Genomic DNA, 26,984 nt, shown 5'->3' with positions numbered 1-26,984 from the left:
TTGGTTTTTTTCCATAACAACTTTGGGGGCCAACTGTCGCACTGTTACCACTTTACCTTTTAATGTACATCTACCAAGAGTTTTACAACTGCTTTCTCAATACAGCTTACATACTTCTTATACAAGCATTGCTTTTTCTTTTTCAAACTTCTTTGTACTGTAAACAGCGCTGAGAGTGCTGGGAGTGTGATATGTAACATCCGGCATAATGTTTTGCTTTTAAGTACATCACACCAGTAAAGTGAGAACGGTTATACTTACTAACACCAAAGTAAAGGAAGAATTATGCATTTATCGACCTTACAGGTTTTTTTTTTTTTTACATTATTGCAGTTTAAAATTTTGATTTCATTGTCTCTGTTATATCATTTTCAGTGTTTTGTTAATTTGATCTACTAAAATAGATCTGTACAAATTGCGTGCACATACGCATATACATACATATCATTACCAACTCATTACTCGTGCCTTAAGGTTGTAGGCCACTGAATTTAAGACAGCAGTAAGAGTGTTTGTGAAAGCAGGTAAACCAGAGAAGCAGGAACAAAAAATATGGATGGAGGTTTGCATGAGTATTGGTCTGGGGCCTTCTCTGTTCTAAGTAGCTAGTGAGGTAATGCGGTGAGAAGTACCGGCAAGGTGGGGTAATCAAATGACACTAGGATTGGTTAGAAATAAAGCAGCGGCTGCAGAATGCTGGATGGGAGGGGCAAACAGGAAGGATTAATGAAGAGGTACAACAGAATATGGTTTAAAGTATGTAGGGTGGTAAGGAGGGCAAGGAAAATGAAGCTTGGAGAGAAGTACAGTGGGTGGCTGACAGGGGGGAAACTGAGGAGGAAGTGTGTCTGTGCATGTGGCCGCTGTATGATGGGACAAGGAAGTCTGGGATGTTTACAACTCTAAAGGGTACCATTTTAAGTGGTCTGGCTGGGGGGGTTGTGCAGTGAAAGTTGAATACTTGGAATACCACTGGGTGATGTGGGATGAGGGTTGACTGAAATCAAGTGACATGTTCCAGGGATGGGCTGGGTCTACTGCATGATTGTCAACCTGCGTTTGTAAAATGCATATATAGCTGATTTCTTTTACTATTCCTAAATTATTTCTACAAAAGTACTGTGCAAGAGGAAGTACCTTTAGTGTGGGTTTGGTATATGAGATGTAATGTGTTTATTTAGAATATAAAAAGAAATTGAACAAAAATGGAATGTAGTGTGTGACTTGGAAAAAAACAAAAAAAAACAAGCAAAATCCAAAAAGCATAACCAAGCAGCTTCCTTAATTAAATTTGCAGACAATTAACTGAAAGAACCTGAAAACAGATTTCAGTACATGAGAATGCCTAATAAGCTTTCCATTCAGCATGAATATTTCCAGCATCTACTTATAGTTTTCCTGTAAAATACAGAAGCAAGAATTTTACAATTTCTTACTTTAAACCATTGCCATCGTCAAAGAAGAAATACTTGGACTTCAAGTCTCGCAGGGTTAGCTTGTTGCTATATCCTCTTAATACAATTTTGTCCCATAGAACGACCTGGTTGAGAGTCTAGAAGGAAAACAATACTGCACAGATTAGTTCCACTGTCATGGTTGATATCATGTACCAAATCTCTGTGTATACTCATAAGCATAAAAAGCGAAATTCAATGTTATATATACATGTATACAAACAGATCAGCAGAGTTCAGTACGCCACAGTAAAACAGATCATCCACTAGAATAAAATGTAAGGAGTGCAATGCGTTAGGGATGGGATGCTCTTTTCTTATATTTTGGGGTAACAGAATTAATAGTCTATATAAAAGAAAACTGACGTGAGGTTTCTGACTCCAGGAGGGAGTGAGTATATTCCTGATTCACATAAACACTACCAGGTATAGAAAGGCATAAGTTACCCAAATCTGGATCTTTAAAGCCTTCTTACTTTGCAACTGGTATTTAAGCAACCATTTCATAAATCTAACTAGAATTAATTCACCACTTCTGTCCATGTTTTCATACTGTGACCTCAAAATTAACCATCACTCATTCCATTTAACTAAACAGCACACTTGATTGCATCTTTTATAATAAAGATGTTCTTCTCTGCCACAAAAGACAAAGTGATATAGATTCAGCCGGATTCCTATCAATTTTCAAAGTGTAACACACTAGCAAATTCTCATCAAACCACTAAATACAGTTATATTTGATACTCACCAAAGCAGTACATCATGAAAAAATAAAACTTTTCCCCCCATTTTTCCAACAATGAAAATTCGTGCCCTTGCACTAGACATTCTTATCCCTCTGGTGTGTACCCACAGGCAAATACTCAGCTCCACAAGTAGCAAATACTTGCTAGTAATAAAATCATAATACAGGCACTCATCAGGGATAACCTCATAGGTTCATAGATTAGTACTAGGCTAACTGCTCTTGTGGACCACTTTAAGCCTAGAAAATTAGCCCAAGTGAGAATCAAACCCTGCCCCTTGTGTCTGTAAGGTAAACACCTTAACCATTACACCAACCTCCCACCCCTGACAGTAGCAGCATAACCAGAGGGCTCGGCTCACTCTTGGATGGATAGTCACGGTATACATAGTTCAAAACAATCATACTCATTTGTTAGGTAGAAACACTAGAAAACCATAATCACTGTGGCCTTACAGGACTACTTACAGATTCAAACTAACCTGTAATGTAGTACTAAAAAGGTATACCTCATGACCACAAAGAAGAGTGACTTGATAAGCAGACAACAAGTGGGGCCCACACACTAACAGCCAATGAAACAGGTTTATGACATCAGATGTTCAAAGGTTCATAGATTAGTACTAGGCTAACTGCCCTTGTAGGCTATTTTAAGCCTAGCCAGTTACCTTATTTGAGAATCAAACCCTGTACCTTGTGTGTCTGTACGGTAAACACCTTAACCATTATATCAACCTCCCATCTGCAGCACACAGACAATTTGTATGCATCAGCCAGTTGTAAACTTGTTTAGAAAATGAAAGTTAGGGGACTATGTTAAATGACCTTGAAAACAGCAGTCAGTATAACCTGCATATCACCAGGTCAAATAAAGTCAAGAAAGATATAACCTGGTGAAGTTCTCAGTGAAGGAATTAGGAAACTGTTGCTTTTGTCAACAAGATTAATCCCTCTGCATAAGCCTCTGAATTCATACTTTTTATAAAAGTTCATCCACAAAAATCTTACTTTAAGAAACAAATTTTATGAAAAGTATGAAATATTCAACAAATTAAACCATACAGTATGTCAAGTAAATCTATACTGGCATAGTATGTCAAGTAAGAAAGTACAGTTGCGTACACTTACCATAAATGTAAATGTTAGAGTGTATTCACTGTTGCAGTCATTACATTTGAGTTATCTGCCTGAAGGTAGCCCACAGCCGGCCTAAATATCAGTCTTGGATTCCTGCGTAGGATGCTGTCCTCCTTCCATGACGTCAGGTCATCAGGGGTATAAAACATGCAGCCGACGCCATTACATCAGTTTTTCGTGCCCCAGATGTCAGGTGCCCAGAAAATGGGAAGCAATTATATGCTATGTTACACCTCCAACAAAAGGCAAATACACCAGAAAGCTCAAATACACCAAACAAGAAGGAAAGTTAGAGCCAAGAGAAGTCAGGGGGCTGGAGGGAGGGTAACCAGGACAGCAACAGTGAATACACTCGAACTTCTACATTTATGTTAAGTGTACACAACTGTACTATGTTCTTTGTGTTTCACTGTTGCAATCATTACATTTGGGTAGATTACCAAAGCTAAGGAAGGGAGGAGGAAGTTAGAGAGCATTAGGACCAGCTATGAAGCCCTGCAATACTGCAGTGGCAAAACCAGCTCTGGATTTAGAAAAAATAGGCATGTGGTACTTGCTTGGTGAAGGTATGAAAAGAGCTCCAGGTAGCTTCAAGGATGTCCCTGGTAGGGGCCCCTCTGAGAAAGGCTGTAGAGGTAGATGCAGCCCTGGTGGAATGTGATCTTACCCCCTGTGGGGTACGTTTTCCATTGTGCTTATCGCAGAAATTAATGTAATGGGCTATCCATTTAGAAATAGTTTGCTTTGAAATGGCCTTCCCCTCTGCCCCTGCAGCAAGTCAACTAGCAGCTGTTCAGATTTTCTGAGAGGCTTAGTCCTGTCCAAATAAAATCTAAGTTGTCTGTGCACGTCCAAAGAGTGCATAATTTGTTCTCCTTTGTTTTGCAGATTAGGAGAAAAAGGTAGGCAAATGAATGGGTTGATTTAGGGCCACACTAGACACCACTCTGGGCATAAAGGAAGGATTGGTCCTGAGGGAAACCCTGTCTGCATGGAAGATAATGAAGGGCTCCACCGTTATGAGGGCCTGTAATTCAGACACTCTTCTTGCTGAAGTGATGGCTAGAAGGAAGACTGGTTTTCCAAAAAAAGGAATTTCAACTCTGCAGTTGCAGCTGGTTCAAATGGAGGGAGAGTGAGCTTTTCAATACAAAGTTAAGGTCCCAGGCTGGAGTAGGGGCTCACCTGGGGTGGGGGGGGGGGTCTTAAATTTTTAGCCTCTATGAGGAAAGCCCCTATGAGGAATTGCTTTAACAGGGGGTGAGAGAAGAGGGGTGGTTCAGTATTACAATGTGCTGAAATTGCAGAGGCATGAATTTTAATTGATGAGAAGGATAGGCCCTTGTGGAGCATTTCTGTTAAGTACTGAAGAATATGAGGTAAACTGGGCACCGTCCGTATTGTCCATACCCTGGGTCTGGCTCCAGGAACAGTATCTTTTCCACTTTTCAGCATAGGATTTTCTAGTACTAGGTCTCCTTGCTTCCAGAATGACCTCTAGCACCTGCTTAATGAGGGATGCTATTGGAGAGCTCAAGGAATTAGCCAGGCTGCAAGGTTCAGAGTTTGAAGTTGAGGGTGCAGAATCTGGCCCGCATGCTGGGACAGCAGGGAAGGTGTCTGAGGTAGGTGCCAGGATCCAGCAGTATCATGCTGCATAAGAGGGGGTACCAGTGCTGGCAAAGCCAGTCTGGTGCAATACGAATTGTCCTTGGTCTGTCCTGTTTGACCTTTAACAGAATCTTCGAGAGGAGAGGCAGAGGGGGAAAGGCATAAACCGAGAGGCTTTCCCAGGCGAAGGACAGGGCATCCACTTTCCAAGCTAGACTGTGGGGAGTCCTTGTGCAGAATTTGTTCAATTGGTAGTTCTAGGGGGAGGCAAACAGGTCTACCTTTGGAGTCCCCATTTGTTCCTCAAGTGGTGACACACACACAACACATAACCCACAAAGTCAGTGTGCCAAGCAGCCACAGCCCTTAAGGCTGAATAACACACCTGATACTCTTGTTATAGGTGACTCTATTGTCAGACACACTGACGTCCCGCTCACCAGGCTGAATAAAGAGAAGGTCACGGTGAGCTGCCTGTCGGGTGCTAGGATCCGACACATAACGCAAGCACTCAGGTCACTCCAAAGCAAATACAAATATGACTCAGTCATTGTACATGCTGGTGTGAATGACCTGAGACGTACCTCCCTGGACTACATGAAGAGAGACATAGAGGAGCGCTCTGATCATGTAGCCCAGGCTGGTATGACCCTGACCTTGAGCAGCATCTTACCCTCACCTAGAATGATGCCACAGTACAAAGACAAAATGATCGATTTTAACAACTGGCTAAAATTTTGGTGTCATTCAAAGGGGATCGTCTGTCAGCCTGGGATGACATGCTCGACAAGCCACATTGCTTCGCTAGGGACGGCTTGCACCTGTCACCACTGGGCTTTCGGATATTGGCAAAGGCTCTTGCCACCCCCATAGTGCCTTTTTTAGGCAAGGCTCAAAAGTCAAACCCACCCCCATAGACAGCACAAGGAACAAGAAACTAAGGGTAATGCTGCTAAACGCCAGAAGTCTTAACCTCAAGATGCACGCACTCGAAGCTCTCCTCAGTATGGAGAACATCGATATCTGTGCAGTGACAGAAATCTGGTTCAAGGCTCCAGAGAGCACCCCAGCACTACCAGGCTATACCTCATATCATGCTTTTCGGCCCCAAAACCCAGACCGAACCACAAAAGGAGGGGGAGTTTCCATATTTATCAAGGATATCCACAACTCCATGTTAGTGGCATTGCACGAAGTATCGGAGACCATCCATGTGCAACTAACAGTGGGAAAGACTGCTTTTCAGTTTATAGCATCCTACAGACCACCCTCTCAAAGTCAGGAATCCCACTCGGCTTTCCTGAAAACATTGGAGAACATGAAGATCTCTCCGAACACCATTATATTGGGTGACTTCAACTACCCAAACATTGACTGGGAGCACTACTCAAACCCCAGCACCTTAGCCCAAAGATTCCTGGAAATTATAAACTCAAATGCTATGGAACAACTAGTCACCACTCCCACAAGAGGGGACAACATACTAGACCTGATCATTACCAACATGGGGACTCTATGCTCTGCACCAGAAGTATATCCCTCATTGGTAAGATCAGACCATAAATTAATTTCACTGGATGTCCACATCCCGACCCAGCCCAGATAACCACAGTGAAAAACTTCTCAAAAGCGAACTTCTCACTTCTCAAAACCAAAGTGGAATCCTTCAAGGCCCCAGGGCCAGTGGAAACTACGGCCCAAACTGCAGAATCCTATATAAATGCATTCGACGGACATCTCCAGGAATGCATGGATCATGCTATCCCAAACAAAACCAAGACCCAATCATCCAAAGGCAGGCGTCCAGTCTGGTGGACCCCTGCCATAAATAAACTGTACAACAGAAGGAGGAAGCTACTACATGATAGAGCAAAATCCCTAATAGGGAAGGCATCTCTGATCAGTACTAGCAAAAAATTACAATCCCTCATAAAATCCTCCAAGGCCAGCTCCGAGAGAAAAATTACACAGGACACCAAAGACAATCATAAGGCTTTTTTCAGTTATGTTAGAAACCTGGGATGCAACTCTCAGACTTGTTCTGAGTTGATTCTAAACGACAAAAAATACACTGAACCCACAGACATCGCCAATATCCTGGCAGACAGGTTCAGTGCAAACTTCTCCACCCCCAAAAGAGCAAGTATCTATCCCGGCAGAGGGCTGCCTCCCAAACATCTCAGATGCTCAGGTGAAGGCTGCCCTCTCCAAAGCAAAAAACCCTGCTTCCATGGGATCAGATGGTGTCCCAGGTTGCGTCCTACATGAACTCCAAGAGGAACTAATCCCGCAAATAAAACAGCTATACAATCTCAGCCTCACTACAGGATATGTGCCCACAGAATGGCGTACAGCAACAGTGGTCCCACTCCACAAAGGTGGAGCCTCTACAGACCCTGGAAACTATGCCCTCCTGAAGTGAGATTTGGCTCATTATTTCCCTGCTAGTGCAAGAGCCTCATGACTCATTCATTCCCAGAGATGAGAACCTCCTGAACCCATTTCTTTAGAGTCAAGAGTCTTAACTAGACTATCACTCTAGTAGGGGGATCATTCCCTTCCACCTAACTCGCTCCTTTCTGCATCTGAGACTTCTGCAGTCACTGCTAGAAGATGCAGGCTTTTATCCCTCTGCACACATTTTGTAGTAATTCCTGGTATTTTGATGTAAAACTTCAGAACTGCCCATTTCTTTAGACATAATTATGAATGGTGCAGCTTTTTAAACTTCAGACAGAAAATATTTCAGAAGCGTATGTAAATACTACTTTTTACATCAGAATGTTTGTGTCTTTCGGCTTTTCCCGGTTAGGGGTCGCCACAGCGGAACTCCGGTCCGCTAATGATTGGCAGTACAGTTCTAAAATTGCTCTGGTGTGCATGGTACAGGAACTTGCCCTTTGGGCTCTTGTCTTATTTTCCATGAGTATTTCAGTACTGCCTGTGCAGTGCACACCCCTCTTTGTACCGTACTGCTTCATAAAACATTTACACATGATAGACTTAATGACATTATCTCATAGTCTTATGTGACATAGTCCATCTGTCAAAATGAGTTCTATTGGGGATCATGTCACAGCACTGCAGTACACTTGCCAGACAGCTTTGCTTTCCACACTGATGTCTTAAAGATGCTCTTTTAAAAAAAGATTGGCCATGTTGCCTCTTTTATGCCTTCTTTAAACCCTTTATGATATGTTCTGTTGCTTGACAGTTGCACTGAGACAGTGGTAATGCATAAAAGTGAAACAGAAGCAGTTGTAATTAGAAGTTAAGTGAGTTTGTACATCATCTTAGTTCAGTCAGTTGCAAGTAGCAGTGCTGTATTGTTTGCTTTCTGGGGATTAACCCTTAACATTTATGAAGAGTCAGTTGCAGAGACTATAAGGCTATTCTCTCCACATCTGTATATATTTGTTTTATGACGCTACAGTGATTTCAGGCAGACTGAAAGAGTTTTTTGATTGCCCATCTTGTGTCCAGCTTGGGAAGAAGGCCTAGTGTAGTCCCAATTTGCAAGCTGCAATTTGGAGAACTTTGCACAAATCAGCTCCCACAATTGTTTACCTGCAGCTGTCTGCATTTCACCAGAAAGTGGAAAACCCCATTCAACCTTTTCATTACTCATGCATCTGGACATAATGGCATTATTACTAGTTATTTTTATTATCTCTGTTGTACAAAGTGCACATTACCCTGTTTACTAGGAGTGTCTATAAAGCTTCTATGCTACAGTAGTAGCAGTGCTACCAAATGCATACAAACAGTGACCCAAGTAGCAATGTACACATCTTTAGTGCTGGATGTCCTTATTAAAAAGTGTCATAGTACTAAAATTGTTGGTATATTCTCATACTGGCTTTTGTGCAAAGAAGTGGTAAAGGAAGCATGTTAAATGTCTTGTGTTTGTAATAGCAGTGAGCATCATTTGTCAGGTGGTGGTACTGGCTATTGTTATTTACCCACTTGTGCTTTGTTTGTGTGGGTCAGTCACAGAGGGAGTGAGTAAATCCAGTATTACACATGATATGATGAATGGTTATTCCCTAAATACTTAGTAATCTAGCTGCAAATTGTAAAAAATGAAAGAATCCTTGTTGATCAGCAAATAAGTGTTGGTATCAGACCAAAAATGAGGCAAAAATCTGGACTGTTGAGAGGTATGCATTGTTAGTATATCCATGAAAAGATGTGTGTCTCATTTTGTGAGGTGAATCACAATAAGTAAAACCTTCCGAATGCAGACCGTATCAAGAGAATATTGTAATGTAGTGCCAAAGCAGCAGACGGGTGACTTAGATGTTGCCCTTCAGGAACTGTAGTCAGGAGACTGATTTCTTTGATACGGGCGCTTTCTTCTGTAGGTCTTTTAGTCCTGCTCCACATACTACCATCCAAACTGACAAGTGCTTAGTAGCCTGTTTATTGCCTTATAATTTTGAGAAGTTTATGGTTGTCTCTTGATCTTGTACTCCTAGAAGTAACTAACCTTGCCTGCTAGCCTTTTTGCGTTTGGTGTTTTATAGCCTGTAGTGAATGCAGTATTTATGAATTCAGTATGTAGTTTTGTAATGAGAGTATTTTTTAATATTAAGCTCATTGCATCTTTTATAGGCTTTGTTTTATCCCAGAAAGTGATCCCATTGGGTAAAACTGAAAGGATACTGATAAAAGCTTAATATGTGCAACATTATTGTGAAACACCCCTGGGCATCACTTCAGCTTACAAGCAATGGGTTTTTTGTGGTTTTATTGGCATACTTTTTATACATAGGCTAAATGATACCTTCTAACTCCTTTTAACTTTAGTTTCAGAATGTCAGTTGAAGGACATTTTGTTTTTGTACATGGTACGTTTCTGTTAACGTTTACCTTTTTCACCATTGTGTGCCCCATACATTCTTTTCTTTCTGTTGCATTATTACTTTTTTATTTTGACCAAAATTTAACCATCCAGCAAAAATAGACTGTTACTTTACTCCGAGGTTAAAAAGTTGTGGTGATTACATAAATTATGATTGCAACTTTTTTTTATGTAAGACATGCAGTGGGTGGATTAGATACTCTAAATTGGCCATAAGTGTGTGTGCGAGTGTGTGGTGTGGAAGAACTACCATGGCAGGGCTAGCCACCCAACTGTGTAAACCTTGGCTCTAGATGATTGTCACTGTTGAAGTGACACCCCTTCCCCAAGTTCAAAAATGGAGGAAAAGGGGTTGTGGATGGATGTTTATCCTTTCTAATTCCTCTTAAAACCATCAACATTTGAATCTGGCCTCCACTGTACAACTCTCCCTTCAGTATCCTGCCTGTGTTGTTGCCATCCAAGGCTCTGGATTACCTGTTATCCCTGAAAAGATTTTAAGTCCCTTGCCTCAGCATAGTGCATGGCCAGTGCATTAGCAAGTATTACTGGCAGTATCTCATAAATGTTCACATTCTGTGTTTTATGTTAGCCTTTTACCGAAAGAGCTACATGCACCAGACCAAATATACCACATTTGCAAAAACGATTTTCAGATTGCATTTAAGTGTTATTACATATAACACACTGGCTAATGCAGTAAGGTAAATGTCTTCCTGAGGTGAATTGTCTGTTGTGCTAAATGTCATTAGTTCATATGTGTGCTTGATTTTAATTTGTAAAGCGTGCCCTTTTCTTCCCTTCTGTTATACTGACTGCTATCCCAGTGCCCCACATCCTTCGCTAGCTTTTCCAGCACTTCACTTGTTTCCAGTCATGCTTTGGTGAAGCCAGGGCCCACTGTGGTGTTTACGAATGTCCTGTAAGGTCATGCTGTTCTGTGCCAAGCTGAGGAAAGTTTTTTACTACCCTTTTTCACCCTCCATCAGTGTTCTCGTGGTGAAGGTCAAGGGTGGGAGTGCAATGGGGACATGTAGAATGCCATCTCATTGCTGCGGCAGCTCAGCCATGTCCACACCCTAACCCTCTTTTAAACAACAACTCCTGCTAGTAATGTCCCCTGCCTCCACCAGACAGCATTGCTAGAGAAACCCCCAGGAACACTCACCTTCTCAGGGATGGAAATTCCCATCTCCCCTTGCTGTTAATCAGTTTCCCAGGCCAGTAATTGCACCTGGTTCGACTAAGTCATCATCGGAGGCTTTATTTCTGTATGCCACTTGAGTGGCATCCTTTAATGTTTAGTCTTCTGTGCTTTGTATTACCTGAAGGACTGTGTGTAAACTTATTTAGTATTTATTTATTTTACATTTGTTGACCGGGTTAGTCCAACTGAGCATTTGGCTCGTTTTCAGTGGAGACCAGGGGAGAAAAGCGCCACTGTCAGTTTATATATTTTTACATACAACAATTCAGAATTCATACTTGCAACTAGCCAACAGTGAGTTTACATATTTTTTTTACATACAACAATTCAGAATTCATATTTGCAACTAGACAACATTTATAAGATAACATTTAGAATGAATCTACGGAAAATCAACAGGTCCAATATTCTCAAGGGGTTGGGAGGGTGGCCTAATGGTTAAGGTGTTTGCCTTACAAACACAAGGTGCAGTGTTTGAGTCTCACAAGGGATAATTGGCTAGGCTTACAATGGCTCGCAAGGGCAGTTAGCTTAGTACTAACCTATGAACCTATAAGCTTGACTAGCTTAGTCTGCAAGGCTATGGAGAGGATCATCATGGAGCTCATAAACAAAGACATTGGGGACCTACAGACACTAGATCCTACCCAGTTCGACTTTGTCAAGGGCAGATCCTGCCTTTTGAACCTGGTTGACTTCTTTGAAACAGTCACCAAAGCCATAGATGAAGGGAAGGTAGTCCACACTCTGGACCTTGCAAAGGCATTTGACACAATACCCCACTCGGGCATCATAGATAAGCTATCCAGCTTAAATATAAACCCCTATGTCACAAGATGGGTCGCAAACTGGCTCAAAGACAGAACCCACAGAGTGAGATTTGCTGGAGCCATGTCAGACTCGAAACCGGTCACAAGTGGCGTCCCACAGGGTTCTGTCCTGGGACCACTCTTGTTCGGTATATACTTTTCCGAGGTACAGGCAAACGTGGGAGGATTATGGCTCACCAAGTTCGCGGACGACTGCAAACTGGGCGCCATAATCAACTCTCCAGCTGACACAAACATCCTTCAAAAAGGTCTCACAGAGACAGATAACTGGTGCCAGCGCCATGGTTTAAAGCTAAATGCCAAAATATGTATAGTCATACCCTTTGGCAAAAACAATGTGCCCACAAATTACCACATAGGTGGAAACCCATTAAGTACAGAGAAAGTTATTAGGGACCTGGGGACCCAAGTTGATAGCAATCTCTCCTTTGAAAACCACATTGCCAAAGTGGTTAGAAAGACCTTCCACATAGCCCACCTCATCACGAAGGGTTTCACATCTAGATCAAGAGAGGTAATCGTGCCTTTATTCATCCCTCATCAGGCACATCATAGAATACAATGCCCCTTTGGGATGTACCTTACCCGACACCTGCAGCAATTAGAAAGACCCCAAAAGTATCTCACCAAGAGGATCAAGGGTCTCAAACAGATGCCATATGCTGCTCGGTTAAAAACTCCAGCTCTACTCAGTTGCATACCGCCTACTTGAGGCGATCTATGCCTGACATACAAAGCTATGTCAAATCCAGAATTAATGGACATGCTCCACCTCAGTAAATCTAAATCCCTTAGAGCCACACGCTTGAGGGACTTGAACCTCAGCACAGAAATAAGTAGAACTTGCTGGAGGGACAGGTTCATAACCCAGAGGCTCCCTTCGCTCTGGAATAGAATTCCAGTTCATGTGAGGCAGAGCACCTCACTGAATCTCTTCAAGAGGAATCTCGATGAGTGGATGGGGGATCGTAGGTTTGTCCTAGGGATTACTCCCGTGTCACTATTAGACAGAGGCACAGTAAACTAAACCTTAAAAAGGGCACAGTATACTCAAATCAAGGGGTGGCGTAAGCCATACAGAATCGTGCTAGGCTTATAATTGCCCCAGGGCAGATAGCCTAGTATGAACCTATGAATATTTTTGGCTCCAGTTTCCATTCGTGTGGGTCCATGAGATTTCTACTTAGGTTGTCTGCTAGTGAATTTAACTTGCCTGGCAGGAAATGAGCTTGTAGGTGCACTTCCACAGAGCCATGTGGCTAGTCTGCAGAGAGGGTACGAGTGGGTTCCCCCCTGCTTGTTTATGTACCACATAACTGTGTGTGAAGGCTGTCAGGGAATTCTGTACAGCCAACATTTCTTTTTGGCTGATATGCAGGTGCATCTGACTCGGGTTCCATTTGCCTTGAATGAACTGCCCTGCCAAGTGAACCCCCCATGCATAGTCTAATGCGTCTGTACTCAGGGTTTGGGTGGCAGGGGGTAGATTGAAAGGGAGCCCCTTGTTGACGTGGCATGCCTCTGCCCACCAAAGGAACTCTGTCTTTATACAAGGAAAGATAGGAATCGCTTATTCCAGGTCCTGAGAATGTTGATACCATTGTAGTTTCCTCATATGCAGTCTTGCACATGGAATTATTAGAATGCAAGAGGCCATGAACCCCAGGGCTTTCCTTGCAGATAGCTGGGTCTTTGTGGTCAGTAGTTTGAAATAGGCTGTCAAACTTGTTTCTTTGGCGTGAGGTAAGCCATCTGGGAAGCTGTATTCTTGGGAGCAAGCTTGAACACAATCTGTTGGCAGGGTACCAGATGAGATTTTTTTTTGTTTATGGAGTACCCCAGTGAGGTTAGAAGTTTCTTTACAAATGCCAGATGTTTTAATAGCATGTCCTGGCTTTTTGCCTGAATTAGACAATCGTCCAGGTATGGGTATATTTGAATATTTCTCTGCCTGCAAAATGCAATGGCTGGAGCTAGACACTTTGTGAATACATTGGGTGCAGTAGATAAGCCAAAGGGAATTGCAGAGAACTGATCGCGCATTGGGCCTGCTCTGAAGTGTAGGTATTTCCTGCAAGATTCCCTTATAGGGATGTGCAGTTAAGCTTCCTTTAAGTCTAAGGTTGCCAACCAGGCATCTTTGCCTAGCATAGGAAACAGCTGTTGAAGTGTTCGCATTTTGAATTTTGGGATTAGGTGTTTAGAATAGAGAGGTCCAGGATAGGAACGCCAGGAGCTGTCTTTTCTGGGTGCCAGGAAAAGTCTTGAGTAAAAACCTTGTCCCCTTTCTTCTGCTGGGACAGTCTGAATAGCCCTGATACTTAGAAGAGACAGAACCTGCTGTTGAGCCTCGGGCCACTGATTTGGGGGTAGGTCTGGCCAACCGTTTGGGGTTGGTAAGGTGTGGAAGTGGAATCTGTATCCTTGGAAAACTACATTTAAAACCCATTTGTCCTGGGTAATGAGTTCCCAGTTTTTTGCATGCAGGGCGAGCTTTCCTCCTAAGGGAGCAGACAGTTGAGCAGGGCTTGGAAGGGTTAAGGTTAAGTCATTGTGACATTTTTCCATAAGGGGGTGTCTTACTACTTCCAGCCTTAGAAGTGGGAGCCCCCCACTGCTTAGGCCTGTGTGTAGCCTGAGACTGTAACCTAGGTGGTCTGCTGTTCCTGGGTTTGGACTGAGAAGGCATGGAAGAGACTGGAAAGGACCAATTCTTAGAAGGCCAATGCCTACTAAATCTGGAAGGCTGTACTTGCAGGAAATTTTTAACAATTTGCATAGATTTAGCTTTTTCCTCCATCTTTTTAAAGACTTCTTCTGCCTTGTTACCAAACAGGCGGTCTTGGTTTAAGGGAGCATCCAGTAATTTAGCTTTAACATGATCTGGCAAGTTTTGCTCCTTAAGCCAAGCATGCCTTCTAAGTACAGACCCAGTGGACAGCAGCCCTACAAGATGCTTCTAAAGAGTCAAAACCACATTGCAAAGTATGTTTACCAACTTGTTCAGCAGAATGCATTAAGTCCTGTATTTCTTTACGTTCAGCACAGTCAGGAATCAACATAATTTTCTGTTTAAGTAGTCCCATAACATGTTGCTGATACTTTAGCATATGAAACTGGCAATTTAAGGCCCTAATGGCCAAAGTAGCAGAAGTGTATACCTTCTTACCCCATCTGTCCAAGGCCGTGGAATCTCTATCAGAGGGGGTAGGGTTTTTTGCAGGAGTAGCCTTAACGCCCTTTGGTCCTTGGGAAATGGTCTCTGGATCCGCAGTAAGATTCTTGAAGAGGAACTTGTGAGAGTCAGGTATTCTGGAATACCTGTCAGGTTTTCTGGGAGCTTGAGGTAAAGTGTCTGGGGCAGGCTAGATTCCAAGAAGGCATCATCTACAATGTCCAGAACAGGAGGGATAGCTAAAGGCCTGTGTTGAGGGAGGAGTCAGAATTCCCTAAGCCTCTTTTTGGAGTCAGAGTAATCCTGGTTTTCCCAGTGGAAATGCTCCCTAACAGTGTACAAGGTTTCACCTAAAGAAAAATCTTCTGGAGGGGAAGCAGAGGGAATGCAATCCTCTGCATCAGAATCCTCATAGGTAGATAACGGCAAATCCTGGTAATCAGAAGAAATAGAAATTTCAGAATCCTGATCAGAAGAATCAGAAGGAAAATCAGTTCTAGGTCTCTTAGATGGGGAAGGCTGGCTTCCTTTAATTAAAGTAACAAGGTCTTCAGCCATTCTAAGCATTTGTTTTTTTAGGCATACGGGCCTGACCATGCAGTTTGGACGTCAGTTTTCTAGGCGTGGGTCGAGTTTTAGGCCTTGATGAAGAAGATGGCGTCGGTTTAAAATGCAAATCTGTAGGCCTGAAAATACCCTCAGAAGCCGGTGCCTGCACAGCGGCTCCGGACCCATCCATAGTCGAAGAAGCATCTCGCGGCATACCAGACTCCGAATGGGTCTCAGTAGAGGCCTGTGAATCTGAAGTAGCGGGTATCAGGGACTGCGAATGCCTCACCGAGTACTGGCAACTAGCTTAATGGAAGCGTCATCAGCAGTTTTGGACCTATGTGGTCTGTCTCCGTCTTTATCCTTATGTTATTTCGGAATATCGGTAGTCGGATGGCTTACCGAAGCCATTTCTGGATAGTTAAACAGAGAGACAAAATAATTTGCTGCAAAAATAGACAGGCGACGAATAGTTTGGGGGTTGAATAAGGCACAAAACCGATAGCGAAGGACGTCGTGGTCTGGGCCTAAAAAAGGAATGCAGTAAGAATGAAAATCTTTATGAGGTATTTGCTTTCCACAGGTAAGACAATTTTTAACTTTTACTGACATTGGTTAAGAGCAAGAAAAAGGATCCCCAACGAGATACTTAGCTTTTTTCGAAGACTTCGGTTCTGAAACTCGGAAACGAAAATTTCAGGAGTCTGCCGACCAGCACTTGCGAACTGCTTCTGCTTCGGGCACTGCACGGCAATAAAGACTGATGTAATGGTGTCGGCTGTATGTTTTACACCCTGACGTCCTGGAAGGAGGGACAGCATCCAACGCAGGAATCCAAGACTTTGGTATTCAGGTCGGCTGAGGGCTACCTGCAGGCAGATAACCCAAATGTAATGACTGCAACAGTGAAGCACGAATAACATCTACTCAGGCATCCAGCAATATGCCCTAAAAATGATTTGTGCCAGTTATGACAAGACTAGAACAGCCTTCTTTACACATTGTTATACCAGTCATATCTACAAAGGCAAGAATATATAAAGTAAGTTTCTTCAACTAAAACAGAAATACCATCTGACAACGTCCTAGAAATAACCTATTATCAGTAATTTGTTTTTAACAAGGGTACAAATTCCTAAAAGGACCTATAGATGCTTACAATACTTAACTAAATAATCAAGCCAAAGACTATGAATTTGGTGAAATGCATATATAATCAATAACAGAAAACAGTTTTAGTATTAAAAAAATGATCAAACAATGGACAGGCTGTTAACAGAAGCAAAATGAAAACCATGTATTTACCTTGATAAAATATCAGTGCTGGAAGTTTCCCATCCTTCACCTGTAGGACTAGGGGTAGGTATTTATAGGGAAAAGGGTTACAAGGAGATCCTCCAAAACAGCATAAGGCAAGAGAAAACAGCATTTGGTGACTGGGGTCATTAAATAGGAAGGCATTAACCTTGAGAATGTCAAAACTGAAAGCTCAATGCCAAAAGACATAACTGATACCAGGAAGAAAGGATCCAACAATCGCTGATGCCCAAACATGGCTGGATAGAGGACCAGGAGCAAAGTATCAACCTTATACAAACCACAGAAAAAAAAAAAAAAAAAAAAAAAAAACTGCACTAACCATTTTTCCCCCTTTATCCTTGACACTAAAGGCTGAAACCCAGACCAAAGAACAGGTTCTGGAAAAAAAAAACACCTGTCACACAGACAAAAGCAGGGCTGGTGAGACGGACGGTGGGAATGTTAGTATAAATTGGATCATGCTAGGCAAGTATATTGCTAGGTACAGTCGAATCAGAACAGAAATATCAAGCAACAGTTTCATTAAAGGGGATTTTAAAATCAGAAATAATAGGGTGCAACACTGCTACATGTCAGCGTAGAAACAGGAGTGTGCAAAAGTTACCTCTGAAAAGACTATTATAGTTCAGAAATACCAACCAACACAGATTTGGTGTGCATACAGAATATTTCACAAAAAAAGAATGCAAACTCAGATCACACACTAAAAAAAAGAACAGTCTGCATGAGAAATTAACGTTGAAGAAGGCGGAGCCTAGGATGGCTAACTGAGAGCAGTGAATTTTGAGAGCTCCATAAACCAGCATCTAGTTCCCCCAAAGGTCCTGGAAAGACTAATGTAAAATTTAATGACTTTTTAAATAAAAAATACTGTTTTTCTGAGCCTAATGGGAAGCATCCGAGCAAGCAGGAGTATGAAAAAGGTGAATCAAGGGACTATCCTATGAAGGAAATGATTTTTACCTTTGAAAAAAAGTTGTATAAATTGAAGACTTTAAACATGGAAACAGTGCATTTTAATGAATGCATAAGATTAAAGGTGGTCCCTCAGGGGCTACGTGTTTTCAAGCTTCCCTTTGGTCTTTAATATGATTTTGACATTGTCAGTGATTTTGTTACCTTGTTTCACAAATGGGGAATTGAGTTGCTTCAGAAAGTGGTATGTTTTCCAAGAAATTACAAATTACTTTAAAGATTTATTGGCTTGTCTAAAGAAACAACAATATACCCCGGATATTGAATCGGCGACAGTTAAAACACAAATAAGGGGGATCCTTTTGCAAAAAGCTTCTTATTATAAAAAAATACTAAACAGAGATATTAAAAATTTAGAAACAAAAATTAAACTACTTGATCAAGAACTGATTCGGAATTTTAATGAACAAACAGAGAAGGAACTGCTTAAATGTCAAAAGGATCTCTTCTTAATTCAAAATAGTAGATTAACATTTCAAGAATATAAGACATTGGTGAGGTACGCTAATCATGTTCAAACACCATCGAGAGCGTTAGCTAGGATCATTAATCAATCGAAAACAACGGTGCACATTTCGGAAATACAATATAATAATATTATATATTCTAAAACAGAGGATATCATTAATATTTTTGAGGGAATATATACTAATATTTATGATGGGCAAAAGGATATGTCCTCACACAGAATTTATGAAAAATTTTTACAATCAATTAAGTTTTCAAAAATAGAAGAGGGTATTCAAAATGACTTGGTCAAACCGATATCCGACGAAGAAGTAGATATAATCCAACATATGAAATCACATAAATCACCAGGTCCTGATGGGTTGACAGTGGAGTTTTATAAAAGGTTTGCAGATACTTAAGATACTTTCAGTTGTATTTAACTACATAATTAGGAATAAAATTAGTGATCCTCATCTTAACGCTTCAAAAACTATTTTTATACATAAAGCCAATTCAGATCCCCAAAACCCTGATAATTATAGACCGATATCATTAATAAATGTAGGCATGAAAATTCTAACCTCTATTATAGCATCTAGACAGAAGAAAATCATGACTCATATAATATCCAAAGAACAGGCTGGATTTATGGCAGGTAGACAAACCAGTGACAATACACTTACATTACATACTATGATAACACATGCTAAACAAAATAATCTTAATGTTTATGCCCTTATAATTGATGCACAGAAGGGCCTTCGATACGGTTGATACAAATTTTTTGTTTGATTTTTTACCTTATTTTAATATTTCCCATGAGTTTGTTCAAATGTTACAAATATTATATAGTAATCCCTATACTACACTGTATATTAATAAAAGTTTCTCTAAAAGAATACAGATTAAGACTGGAACACGCCAGGGCTGCCCTTTGTCCCCTTTACTATTTAATCTTTATCTTGAACCTTTGTTCTTATATATTAAGCAGAATGTCTATCATAATGTCCCAATAATTTATGGAACCAAAATATTAATGGCAGCTTTTGCTGATGATCTTAACATTTATTGTGTATCTCCAATATCAGATACTGAAAAATTATTGAAGGCTATTAATGACTTTTCAGAAGTCTCTAACTATAAAATTAACTTGAAAAAAAAAAAAAACAATATCTTCCCTTTAAAAACAACACCTAAACCTTTTTCGCTATTACCTTTGGTTGGGCAGGTAACATTTAAAGAAAATATTAAATACTTTGGTATTGAGTTTTCTACAGATAATAAAGACTTCTACAATAATAACATTAAAACAATTTGGGACCAAATAATTTCTGATTTTGGGAGGTGGACAAATTTACGACTGCCAGTATTAGCAAAGGTTTCAATTGTTAAAATGAATGTACTACCACGGCTATTATATATTTTCAGGTCAGCCCAACTAAAACTTTTGAAGACATTTTTTAAACAAATTCATAAAGAATTGCCTACATTAATTTGGGAACCAAAAAAAAAAAACTGGATATCTTATGATAAATTAATGACCCCAAAAAATAGAGGAGGACTGGAGTTGCCTAATTTTGAAATGTATTATTTAATCGTAAACTCTAATAGAATTCTAAGAATTGCCAACTATGATATTACTAGTACTAAGTGGACACCAACTTGGGTGATCTTGAATTATAAATATATTTCAAAGTTGAATATTAATCCAAAAGCAATACCTTTTTTAGGTAAAGATACTTTGAAATTATATGGGATTATGGAACACATTAAAACAGACATAATTTCTTTACAAGACTTATTTCAAGCATTAGATCTGGTTCAGCATATGATGGTTTGTCATCCCTTTCATAGGAATCCTAATTTAAAATTGAATAATCAATTAATTGATCTTAAAAAGTTTCCATTAATAGTTAATTTAACTTTGATTGATATATATAAATATCTTGAATGTTCGGCCAACCAAATAAGACAAGAATTTAGCCTACCTAAAAATTATCTTGTTATTTTGAGACAAATTAGAGAACTTGCTATAAGTTACTTTAAAATTTTTAAACCTGAAGATGGACTGTGAATAAATGCTCTGATTTGTGGCAAGCTCTCCAACAGGATATTAAATATATAACAACAACAAATAAATTAAAGAATTTAGATTTCATGATAAAGTTTTGTTATCAAACTATTGGGAAGAGAAAATCCTATTGACAGACAAAAGTATTATGTTAAAAGCAATTGACTTGACTATCAAATCTACTTCTCTTCAAAAATTGATATATACCCAGATGATGATATGGAATAATGCATATTATACACGCCTTACCCTGCATAAATTTAACTCTTAAAAACTCTCCAACCTGTCCATATTGTAAAAATCAACCGTTCTGGAGCTGTAAATGCATATACAAGCTTTGGAATTCCCTTAAGATTCAACTTCAGAAGATGGGTTACCAAAGCACAACGTTGTCATGGAAATTTATGATTCTGCATAGTCCTCAGAAAGAACTCCCTAGATCACAAAGTATTATATATATATTAATATTTTTTTATTAATGAAGCTTTATATAGCCACTAATTGGTTAGACCCATCTAAAACATCATGGGAAAACTTTAGAGTTTTGGCAACAAGGCATATTTTAGCTCATAAACTACTGTTAAATCAGCATAATAAAAATATTAATAATCCAAAAATTTGGGAACAGATATTTAATATTACACTAGCATAATACTTTTAACTTGAAGGTATTAACAATTATTTATATGTTTGGAGAGAATTTTGTAATCAAACTGTCTATTACTTGAAATGTTATTAATTACTCATTGTTTTTCTTCTATTATTAATGTTTCACATGGAAGCATTCTTGTAAATACTGTATATTTGTTTGGTGTGATGGTTAGTGATATTAGTTAGTAGTTTTTTCTAAAAATTTTGTTCTTGTTTTTAATGATGTATGAAAATAATATAATAATAAAGATTTATTATGGAAAAAAAAAGTGGCATGTTTTCATGAACAAATGAGAGTTAAAATTCAGAAAGAGGTGGAGGAATTGAACTCTGACATTTTAAATGATTTGCTGTTTCCACAATATGAGGAGTTCCATTGTAAAGTTCTTGATAGAGTTGATAAAAATGTAATGTTCAGTTTTAAAAAAAGAAGAAAAAGTTGAGTAGAGATATTTAACAGTATCAAAGCAACAATGTTTATTCCACTAGTAAGTTAGTTATGGATGGGCCCAGGCCAGAAACTGGAGGATTCAAACTCCATTTTCGTGATGAGATGGGTTATGTTGATTTTTATGAGAGTGGGGGTGTAGCACCATCTGAACACTCCTTTGTGGAAAAACACTTAGACAAAGGGGATTTTCCACCCCTGAGACGCTCGCAAGCAGGCAACAGGGAACTCAAGTTTATTATTCTTCCAATCCCGCCCCCCCCGAAAGAACAATTCCTACAGGGGAAGGGGCAGGGGCAGATATTGACTGACGCCCATTCCAAAGAAGTTCACTCCTTTCATGGTTTTAATATTTACAATTATACTGAGAGGGTTATTTGTGAGGAATTTTTTCCCCTTTTTTCTAAAGGTTTTAAATTTGTTACCACTAGAATTCCAGACATAGTGAAAGTTTTATTAGATTTGCAAATGTATACTAGGAAGTTAAATTTCCGTGTGTTATCTAAAAATACAAGTAATAGTGTTACTACAATAATCAATTTTTAAGAAAAGTAAAGTAGTGTGTATAATCCACCCCTCCATTCTTTAATAGCTACGTTTGAAAAGGTGGTTAAAGAAGACATTTATAAATTATGGACTGACAATAAGAAGTTTTATTACAACTTAAATCAAAAAGAGAGGGATTTGCTTCATGAATTAATGCAAGATAGGAGCATCCGTAAATTGACCCTAGACAAGGGGGGTGGTATAGTAATCTTTAATACAGAGGAATGCAATAATATCATGCAATCTATTCTATCTAATGAGGAAAATTATTTACAGGTATCCAAAAATCAGATTCATATTTCCTATCAGCGTATTGATAGTTTTTTGGAAGAGTATATTTTGGAACAGAGGATTAACCAAGATACTTATAATTTTCTTTTGAATTCCTTTCCTAAAGTACCTGGATTTTTTGGTATACCCAAAGTCCACAAAGATGTTTTTGTGCCCCCTTTTAGGCCCGTAGTGGCAGGAGGGTCAAAGACACACAGTTTGGCAGTATTTGTGGATAAAATGGTCAAGCATGTTGTGGAGGGAACTGCCCACCTTATACAAGATTCTTGGGAATTTCTTAGTCAAATTAAATCTGACTTTTGGTCCCCAGATGTCATCTTTCTGACTACTGATGTTCAAGAGTTGTTTTCCTGTATTCCCAGGAGAGAAGGATTTGAATACTTTGAAGAAACTTTATTCACCTGCTCCAGCTTGACCCCTGAAAATGTTAAGCTTGTTTGTGAGATGATGGCCTTAGTTTTGGATAATAATTATATATTTTTCAAAGGCCAATATTATCAGCAAATAAAGGGAGTTGCAATGGGGGCAGCTTGTGCCCCCGTTTATGCTAACATTGTAATGTTAGGGTGGGAGATGGAATATATTTTTCAGAGTAACTATTCTGCAGATATATTATATTACAGTAGATTCTTGGATGATGATTCTTGGATGATATTTTTTTATTTTATGGAAAGGAAATAAGGACCAAATTACAGGTTTTATTGATTATTTGAATAGCACCACAAGTTTTTTGAAATTTACTTTTGATTCCCATGAAAAGGAAATTCATTATTTAGATACCATTATAATAAAAGATGAACAAGGTTTCAAATGTAAGATATATAGGAAAAAAAAGTTTTGTAATTCATATCTTCATTTTACTAGTCATCACCCCCTTTTTCAAAAAAAGAGCATTGCCAAGGAGCAAGCTAGTAGCACAAATGACTTCTCACAAGGAGGATGTTGCTCAGGAATTTAAAAATGTAACCAATATGTTTGTGGAGAGGGGGCATCCTATTGTATTTGTGGAAAGCATTTTGGCAGAGGTTCTTAAACAATGGGGTTTGAAATACAAACCTATTTTAGGCATTGATTTTACCCAAATTCAGAATGCTGGTAAGAAGAAAGGTGAAGTTAAAGGTAATTTTACCCAGGCATGTATTATACAATACAGTCCTTTGTACAGTGAAATAAAAAATATTCTTCACAAGAATTGGAACATTTTTAAAGTTGACCAAGATATTTTTCGGGCAGTGGGTGATCAGCCCTTTTTTTCTACCAAAGCTGGTCATAATTTAAAGGGAACCTTGGAGGGTAGTGTAACAAGAGGGAATGATAGGAGGCATGAATTCACTAGAGCCTGTGGGCATTGTGCACAATGTAGTTACATCGTGCAGGTAGAAAGTTTGGTTTTTAATAACAGGACTAAAAGTACAGTATTTTCTAAGAAAGGTAACTGCTTTACTAAGCAGTTAGTATATTTGGCCAAGTGTAATACATGCACAGGATTTTACATCGGGAAGACAAAGAGAGCCTTTAAGTCCAGGATTTATGAACATCTTTACGAAATAAAAAATGAAAAGGCAACTAATGCCCTGTATAGGCATAGAACATGCACTGGTTTCTCAGGTTTTAAATTTGGCATTTTAAATGCCACTCAAGCAAACCCTAGAGGAGGGGATTGGAAGAATATTTTAAATAAAAAAGAGCTGATGTGGCAACTAAGGCTTGCTGCTAATTTCCCCCCAGGGTTGAATGATTTTATATCTATTATACCAGCCTTGAAAGAAAAGGCTGGAAAAATATGAACAGCTTTATACTGGGTATAAAGTGGATCATTTTTTATATTTTGGCTGTTCTTTAAGTTGAATTTTAACATACATATAAAAATTATACATAAAAATTTTTAAGTATGTACTTTTTAAAGAAAGTTTTTATACGACTTTTTTCTTTAAATAAGAATGGTTCTCAGTAGATGTAGTATCAATTTATTACTTAATTAATTATTAGCAAGGTTTGAAATGATTGGTGTGCTTAAACTAATTGGTTAAGTTGAGGTTTATTTAGCATGTACCTATTGTTCTGATGATGTCTAAATTCTTTGATGAAAGCGCTCAACCTGTTATTATGCGAATAAAGGTGTGTTTCCATTCGCCCTGCTGGTGATTTTTGGTTTCAGTTTATGACACTGCAGCAGTGCTTGCCATTCATTTGGTTTGCATGAGAAATTAACATTGAATAAGGCAGAACCTAGATGGCTAACTGAGAGCAGTGAATTTTGAGAGCTCCATAAACGAGTATAATAATATAGCAACATTTTATTATTTTCAAGTTTAAAACATCAGAAATCTATAGATAAACTAAACTGCATAAATATCAATTTTGGTGGAGATATAAAGAAGTTATGTACTCATCATAACGTTCCATCTGAGTAGTTATACTTCATTTTCTGCAACCTGTGGATATTCGGATCCATATCGGATCCAAGCCGGCAACATTTTATCAAGCATCTGCTCCAAGCTCCTCCCCTTACCCATTATGCCTCCCCTCTCCTACCTTCTCTCAGATTGAGTTTGCCACTAACCAAACTATTAGCAACTCAATACCTAGAACAGATTTGGGGGAAGGAGGGAGGGACAGTTGCAGAAAATGAACTACTCAGATGGAAAGTTATGGTGAGTACATAACTTCTTTATGTACTCACCATAACGTTCCATCTGAGTAGGTACTTCATTTGTCTGTAACCTGTGGGTATCGGACCTGAGCCGGCAGCTTCACAAGCTACAAGATCTGAGCTCCTAGCTCCTCCCCTACCCATAATCCCCTGCCACTAACTGTATTACCTCAGACAGATTTTGCCCAAACTAAGTCATAACCTCGACAGAGGTATACTGAAGACCTAACCTCAAGACAGCAATATTTCAGGTGACCAGAAAAACCTGAAAAAGGGTTAGGGGGATGGCAGGGGGGGACGGCTGCAGACAAATGAAGTACCTACTCAGATGGAACGTTATGGTCATTACATAACTTCTTTATCTGAAGTAGTTACTTCATTTGCTCTGCAACCTGTGGGACAGAGTCCCCAGCTACCTAGACAATAAACCTGGGTGGCCTTATGGAAGGATATTCCGAAGCACCGCGGTGCCAAAAGAAGCCCTACTTCTCGATATCATATCCAGTTTATAATGAGAAATGAACGTATGAGAAGAGGACCAGGTAGCTGCTGAACATATGTCGTCCAAAGGAACCCTGGACCACAAAGCTGCTGAGGTGGCGATGGACCGGGTAGAATGAGCGTGTATTCCCATAGGAGCTGGTTTGCCCGAAGATACATACCCCTGAACTATACATTGACAAATCCAATTTGCTAGGGTCACTTTAGAAATGGTCCTTCCCCTGGCTGATTTTGCAAAAGACACAAACAACTGATCAGACTTGCGAAAATCTTTAGTTCTGTGCAAGTAAAAACGTAGTTGCATGTGTACGTCCAAGTCTGTGCAATATGTACTCTCCCTTATTCTGAAAATTTGGAAAGAACACGGGCAAACTGATTGATTGATTGATATTCGATTCCGAAGCCACCTTAGGTAAGAAAGACGGGTTAGTCCTGAGAGACACTCTATCCCTGTGAAAAATGAGATAAGGGGGTTTCATACACAGTGCTTGGAGTTCCGAAACCCTCTTAGCAGAAGTAATAGCTACCAAGAAGGCCGTTTTCCAGGACAAGAATTTTAAAGGAATCGAGGCTGCAGGCTCAAAGGGTGGACTCGTCAGGGCTTGCAAGACTAGCGTCAAATCCCATGGGGGTACCACCGTTTTCACAGGAGGCTTCAAGAGAAAGATGCCTCGCAAGAAGGTTTTGCATAACTTTGTGGATGCCAATGATCCTAGTCCATCTCCCACATGAAAATGGGAAATGGCTGCTAACTTCACCTTAACCATAGAAGCACTTGCTCCCTACCGAAAAATCAGTAACAGGAAGTCCAGGATTGTCGGAATAGGAACTGTAAACGGATCCAGGCCCTTGTCTGTTGCCCAGATGGAGAAGCGTTTCCACTTGCTATTATATATCTTCCTGGTAGCTGGCTTATGAGCCGCTACCAGAATGGCCTTCACTGGTGATGAGATACCGGGAGTCCTAGCCATCAGTGGAACTGGATCAACCAAGCCGCAAGCTTGAGGTTTACCAGGTTCGGGGTTTGACATCCTGCGGGATGAGAAATCAGGTCTGGAATGGGTTCCAGTATCCAAGGGGGAGTTAAACTGTGAGACCGCAGATATGGGAACCAGATCTGACGAGGCCAGAATGGGGCTATGAGGATAACTCTGCTCCCCAACCGAGACGCTTTCTGTATGAACTTCATCATGAGCGGAAGGGGAGGATAAGCATAAAGAAGACCGGGAGGCCAAGCATGAACAAGAGCGTCTCTGGGAGTCTCCCCCTTGGGGGGAAGTATTGCGAAGTACTCGCTGCATTTTGTGTTTAATGGAGAAGCAAAAAGATTGCAGCAAGGCCAACCCCACTTGCGGAAGATCTGCTTCGCAACTGATGGATTGAGAGACCACTCGTACGGAGGGAGAATTATCCGACTCAGTTTGTCCGCTAATATGTTGGACTATCCCGGAATATGCGTTGCTACTAGAAAGCGGTTGGTGGATATCGCCCATTCCCACACTC

At 40.0% G+C, this 26,984-nt stretch overlaps 1 protein-coding gene across 1 annotated transcript in view; it reads right to left on the bottom strand.

Moving 5' to 3' along the window:
- Positions 1-26,984, bottom strand: part of SPCS3 (signal peptidase complex subunit 3) — a 502,901-nt gene that overhangs the window by 181,421 nt on the left and 294,496 nt on the right. The window contains exon 4 of the mRNA XM_044062522.1: positions 1,437-1,552. Coding sequence (XP_043918457.1) covers positions 1,437-1,552 — 116 coding nt within the window. The remainder of the gene's footprint in view (positions 1-1,436; positions 1,553-26,984) is intronic.

The sequence above is a fragment of the Protopterus annectens genome, chromosome 2.part1, assembly GCF_019279795.1.
Source record: "Protopterus annectens isolate FY-2018-M chromosome 2.part1, PAN1.0, whole genome shotgun sequence".
In the NCBI taxonomy this organism is placed as follows: Eukaryota; Metazoa; Chordata; order Ceratodontiformes; family Protopteridae; genus Protopterus; species Protopterus annectens.
Note: the sequence above shows the minus strand (reverse complement) of the source record. Positions and strands in the feature narration are given on the sequence as shown.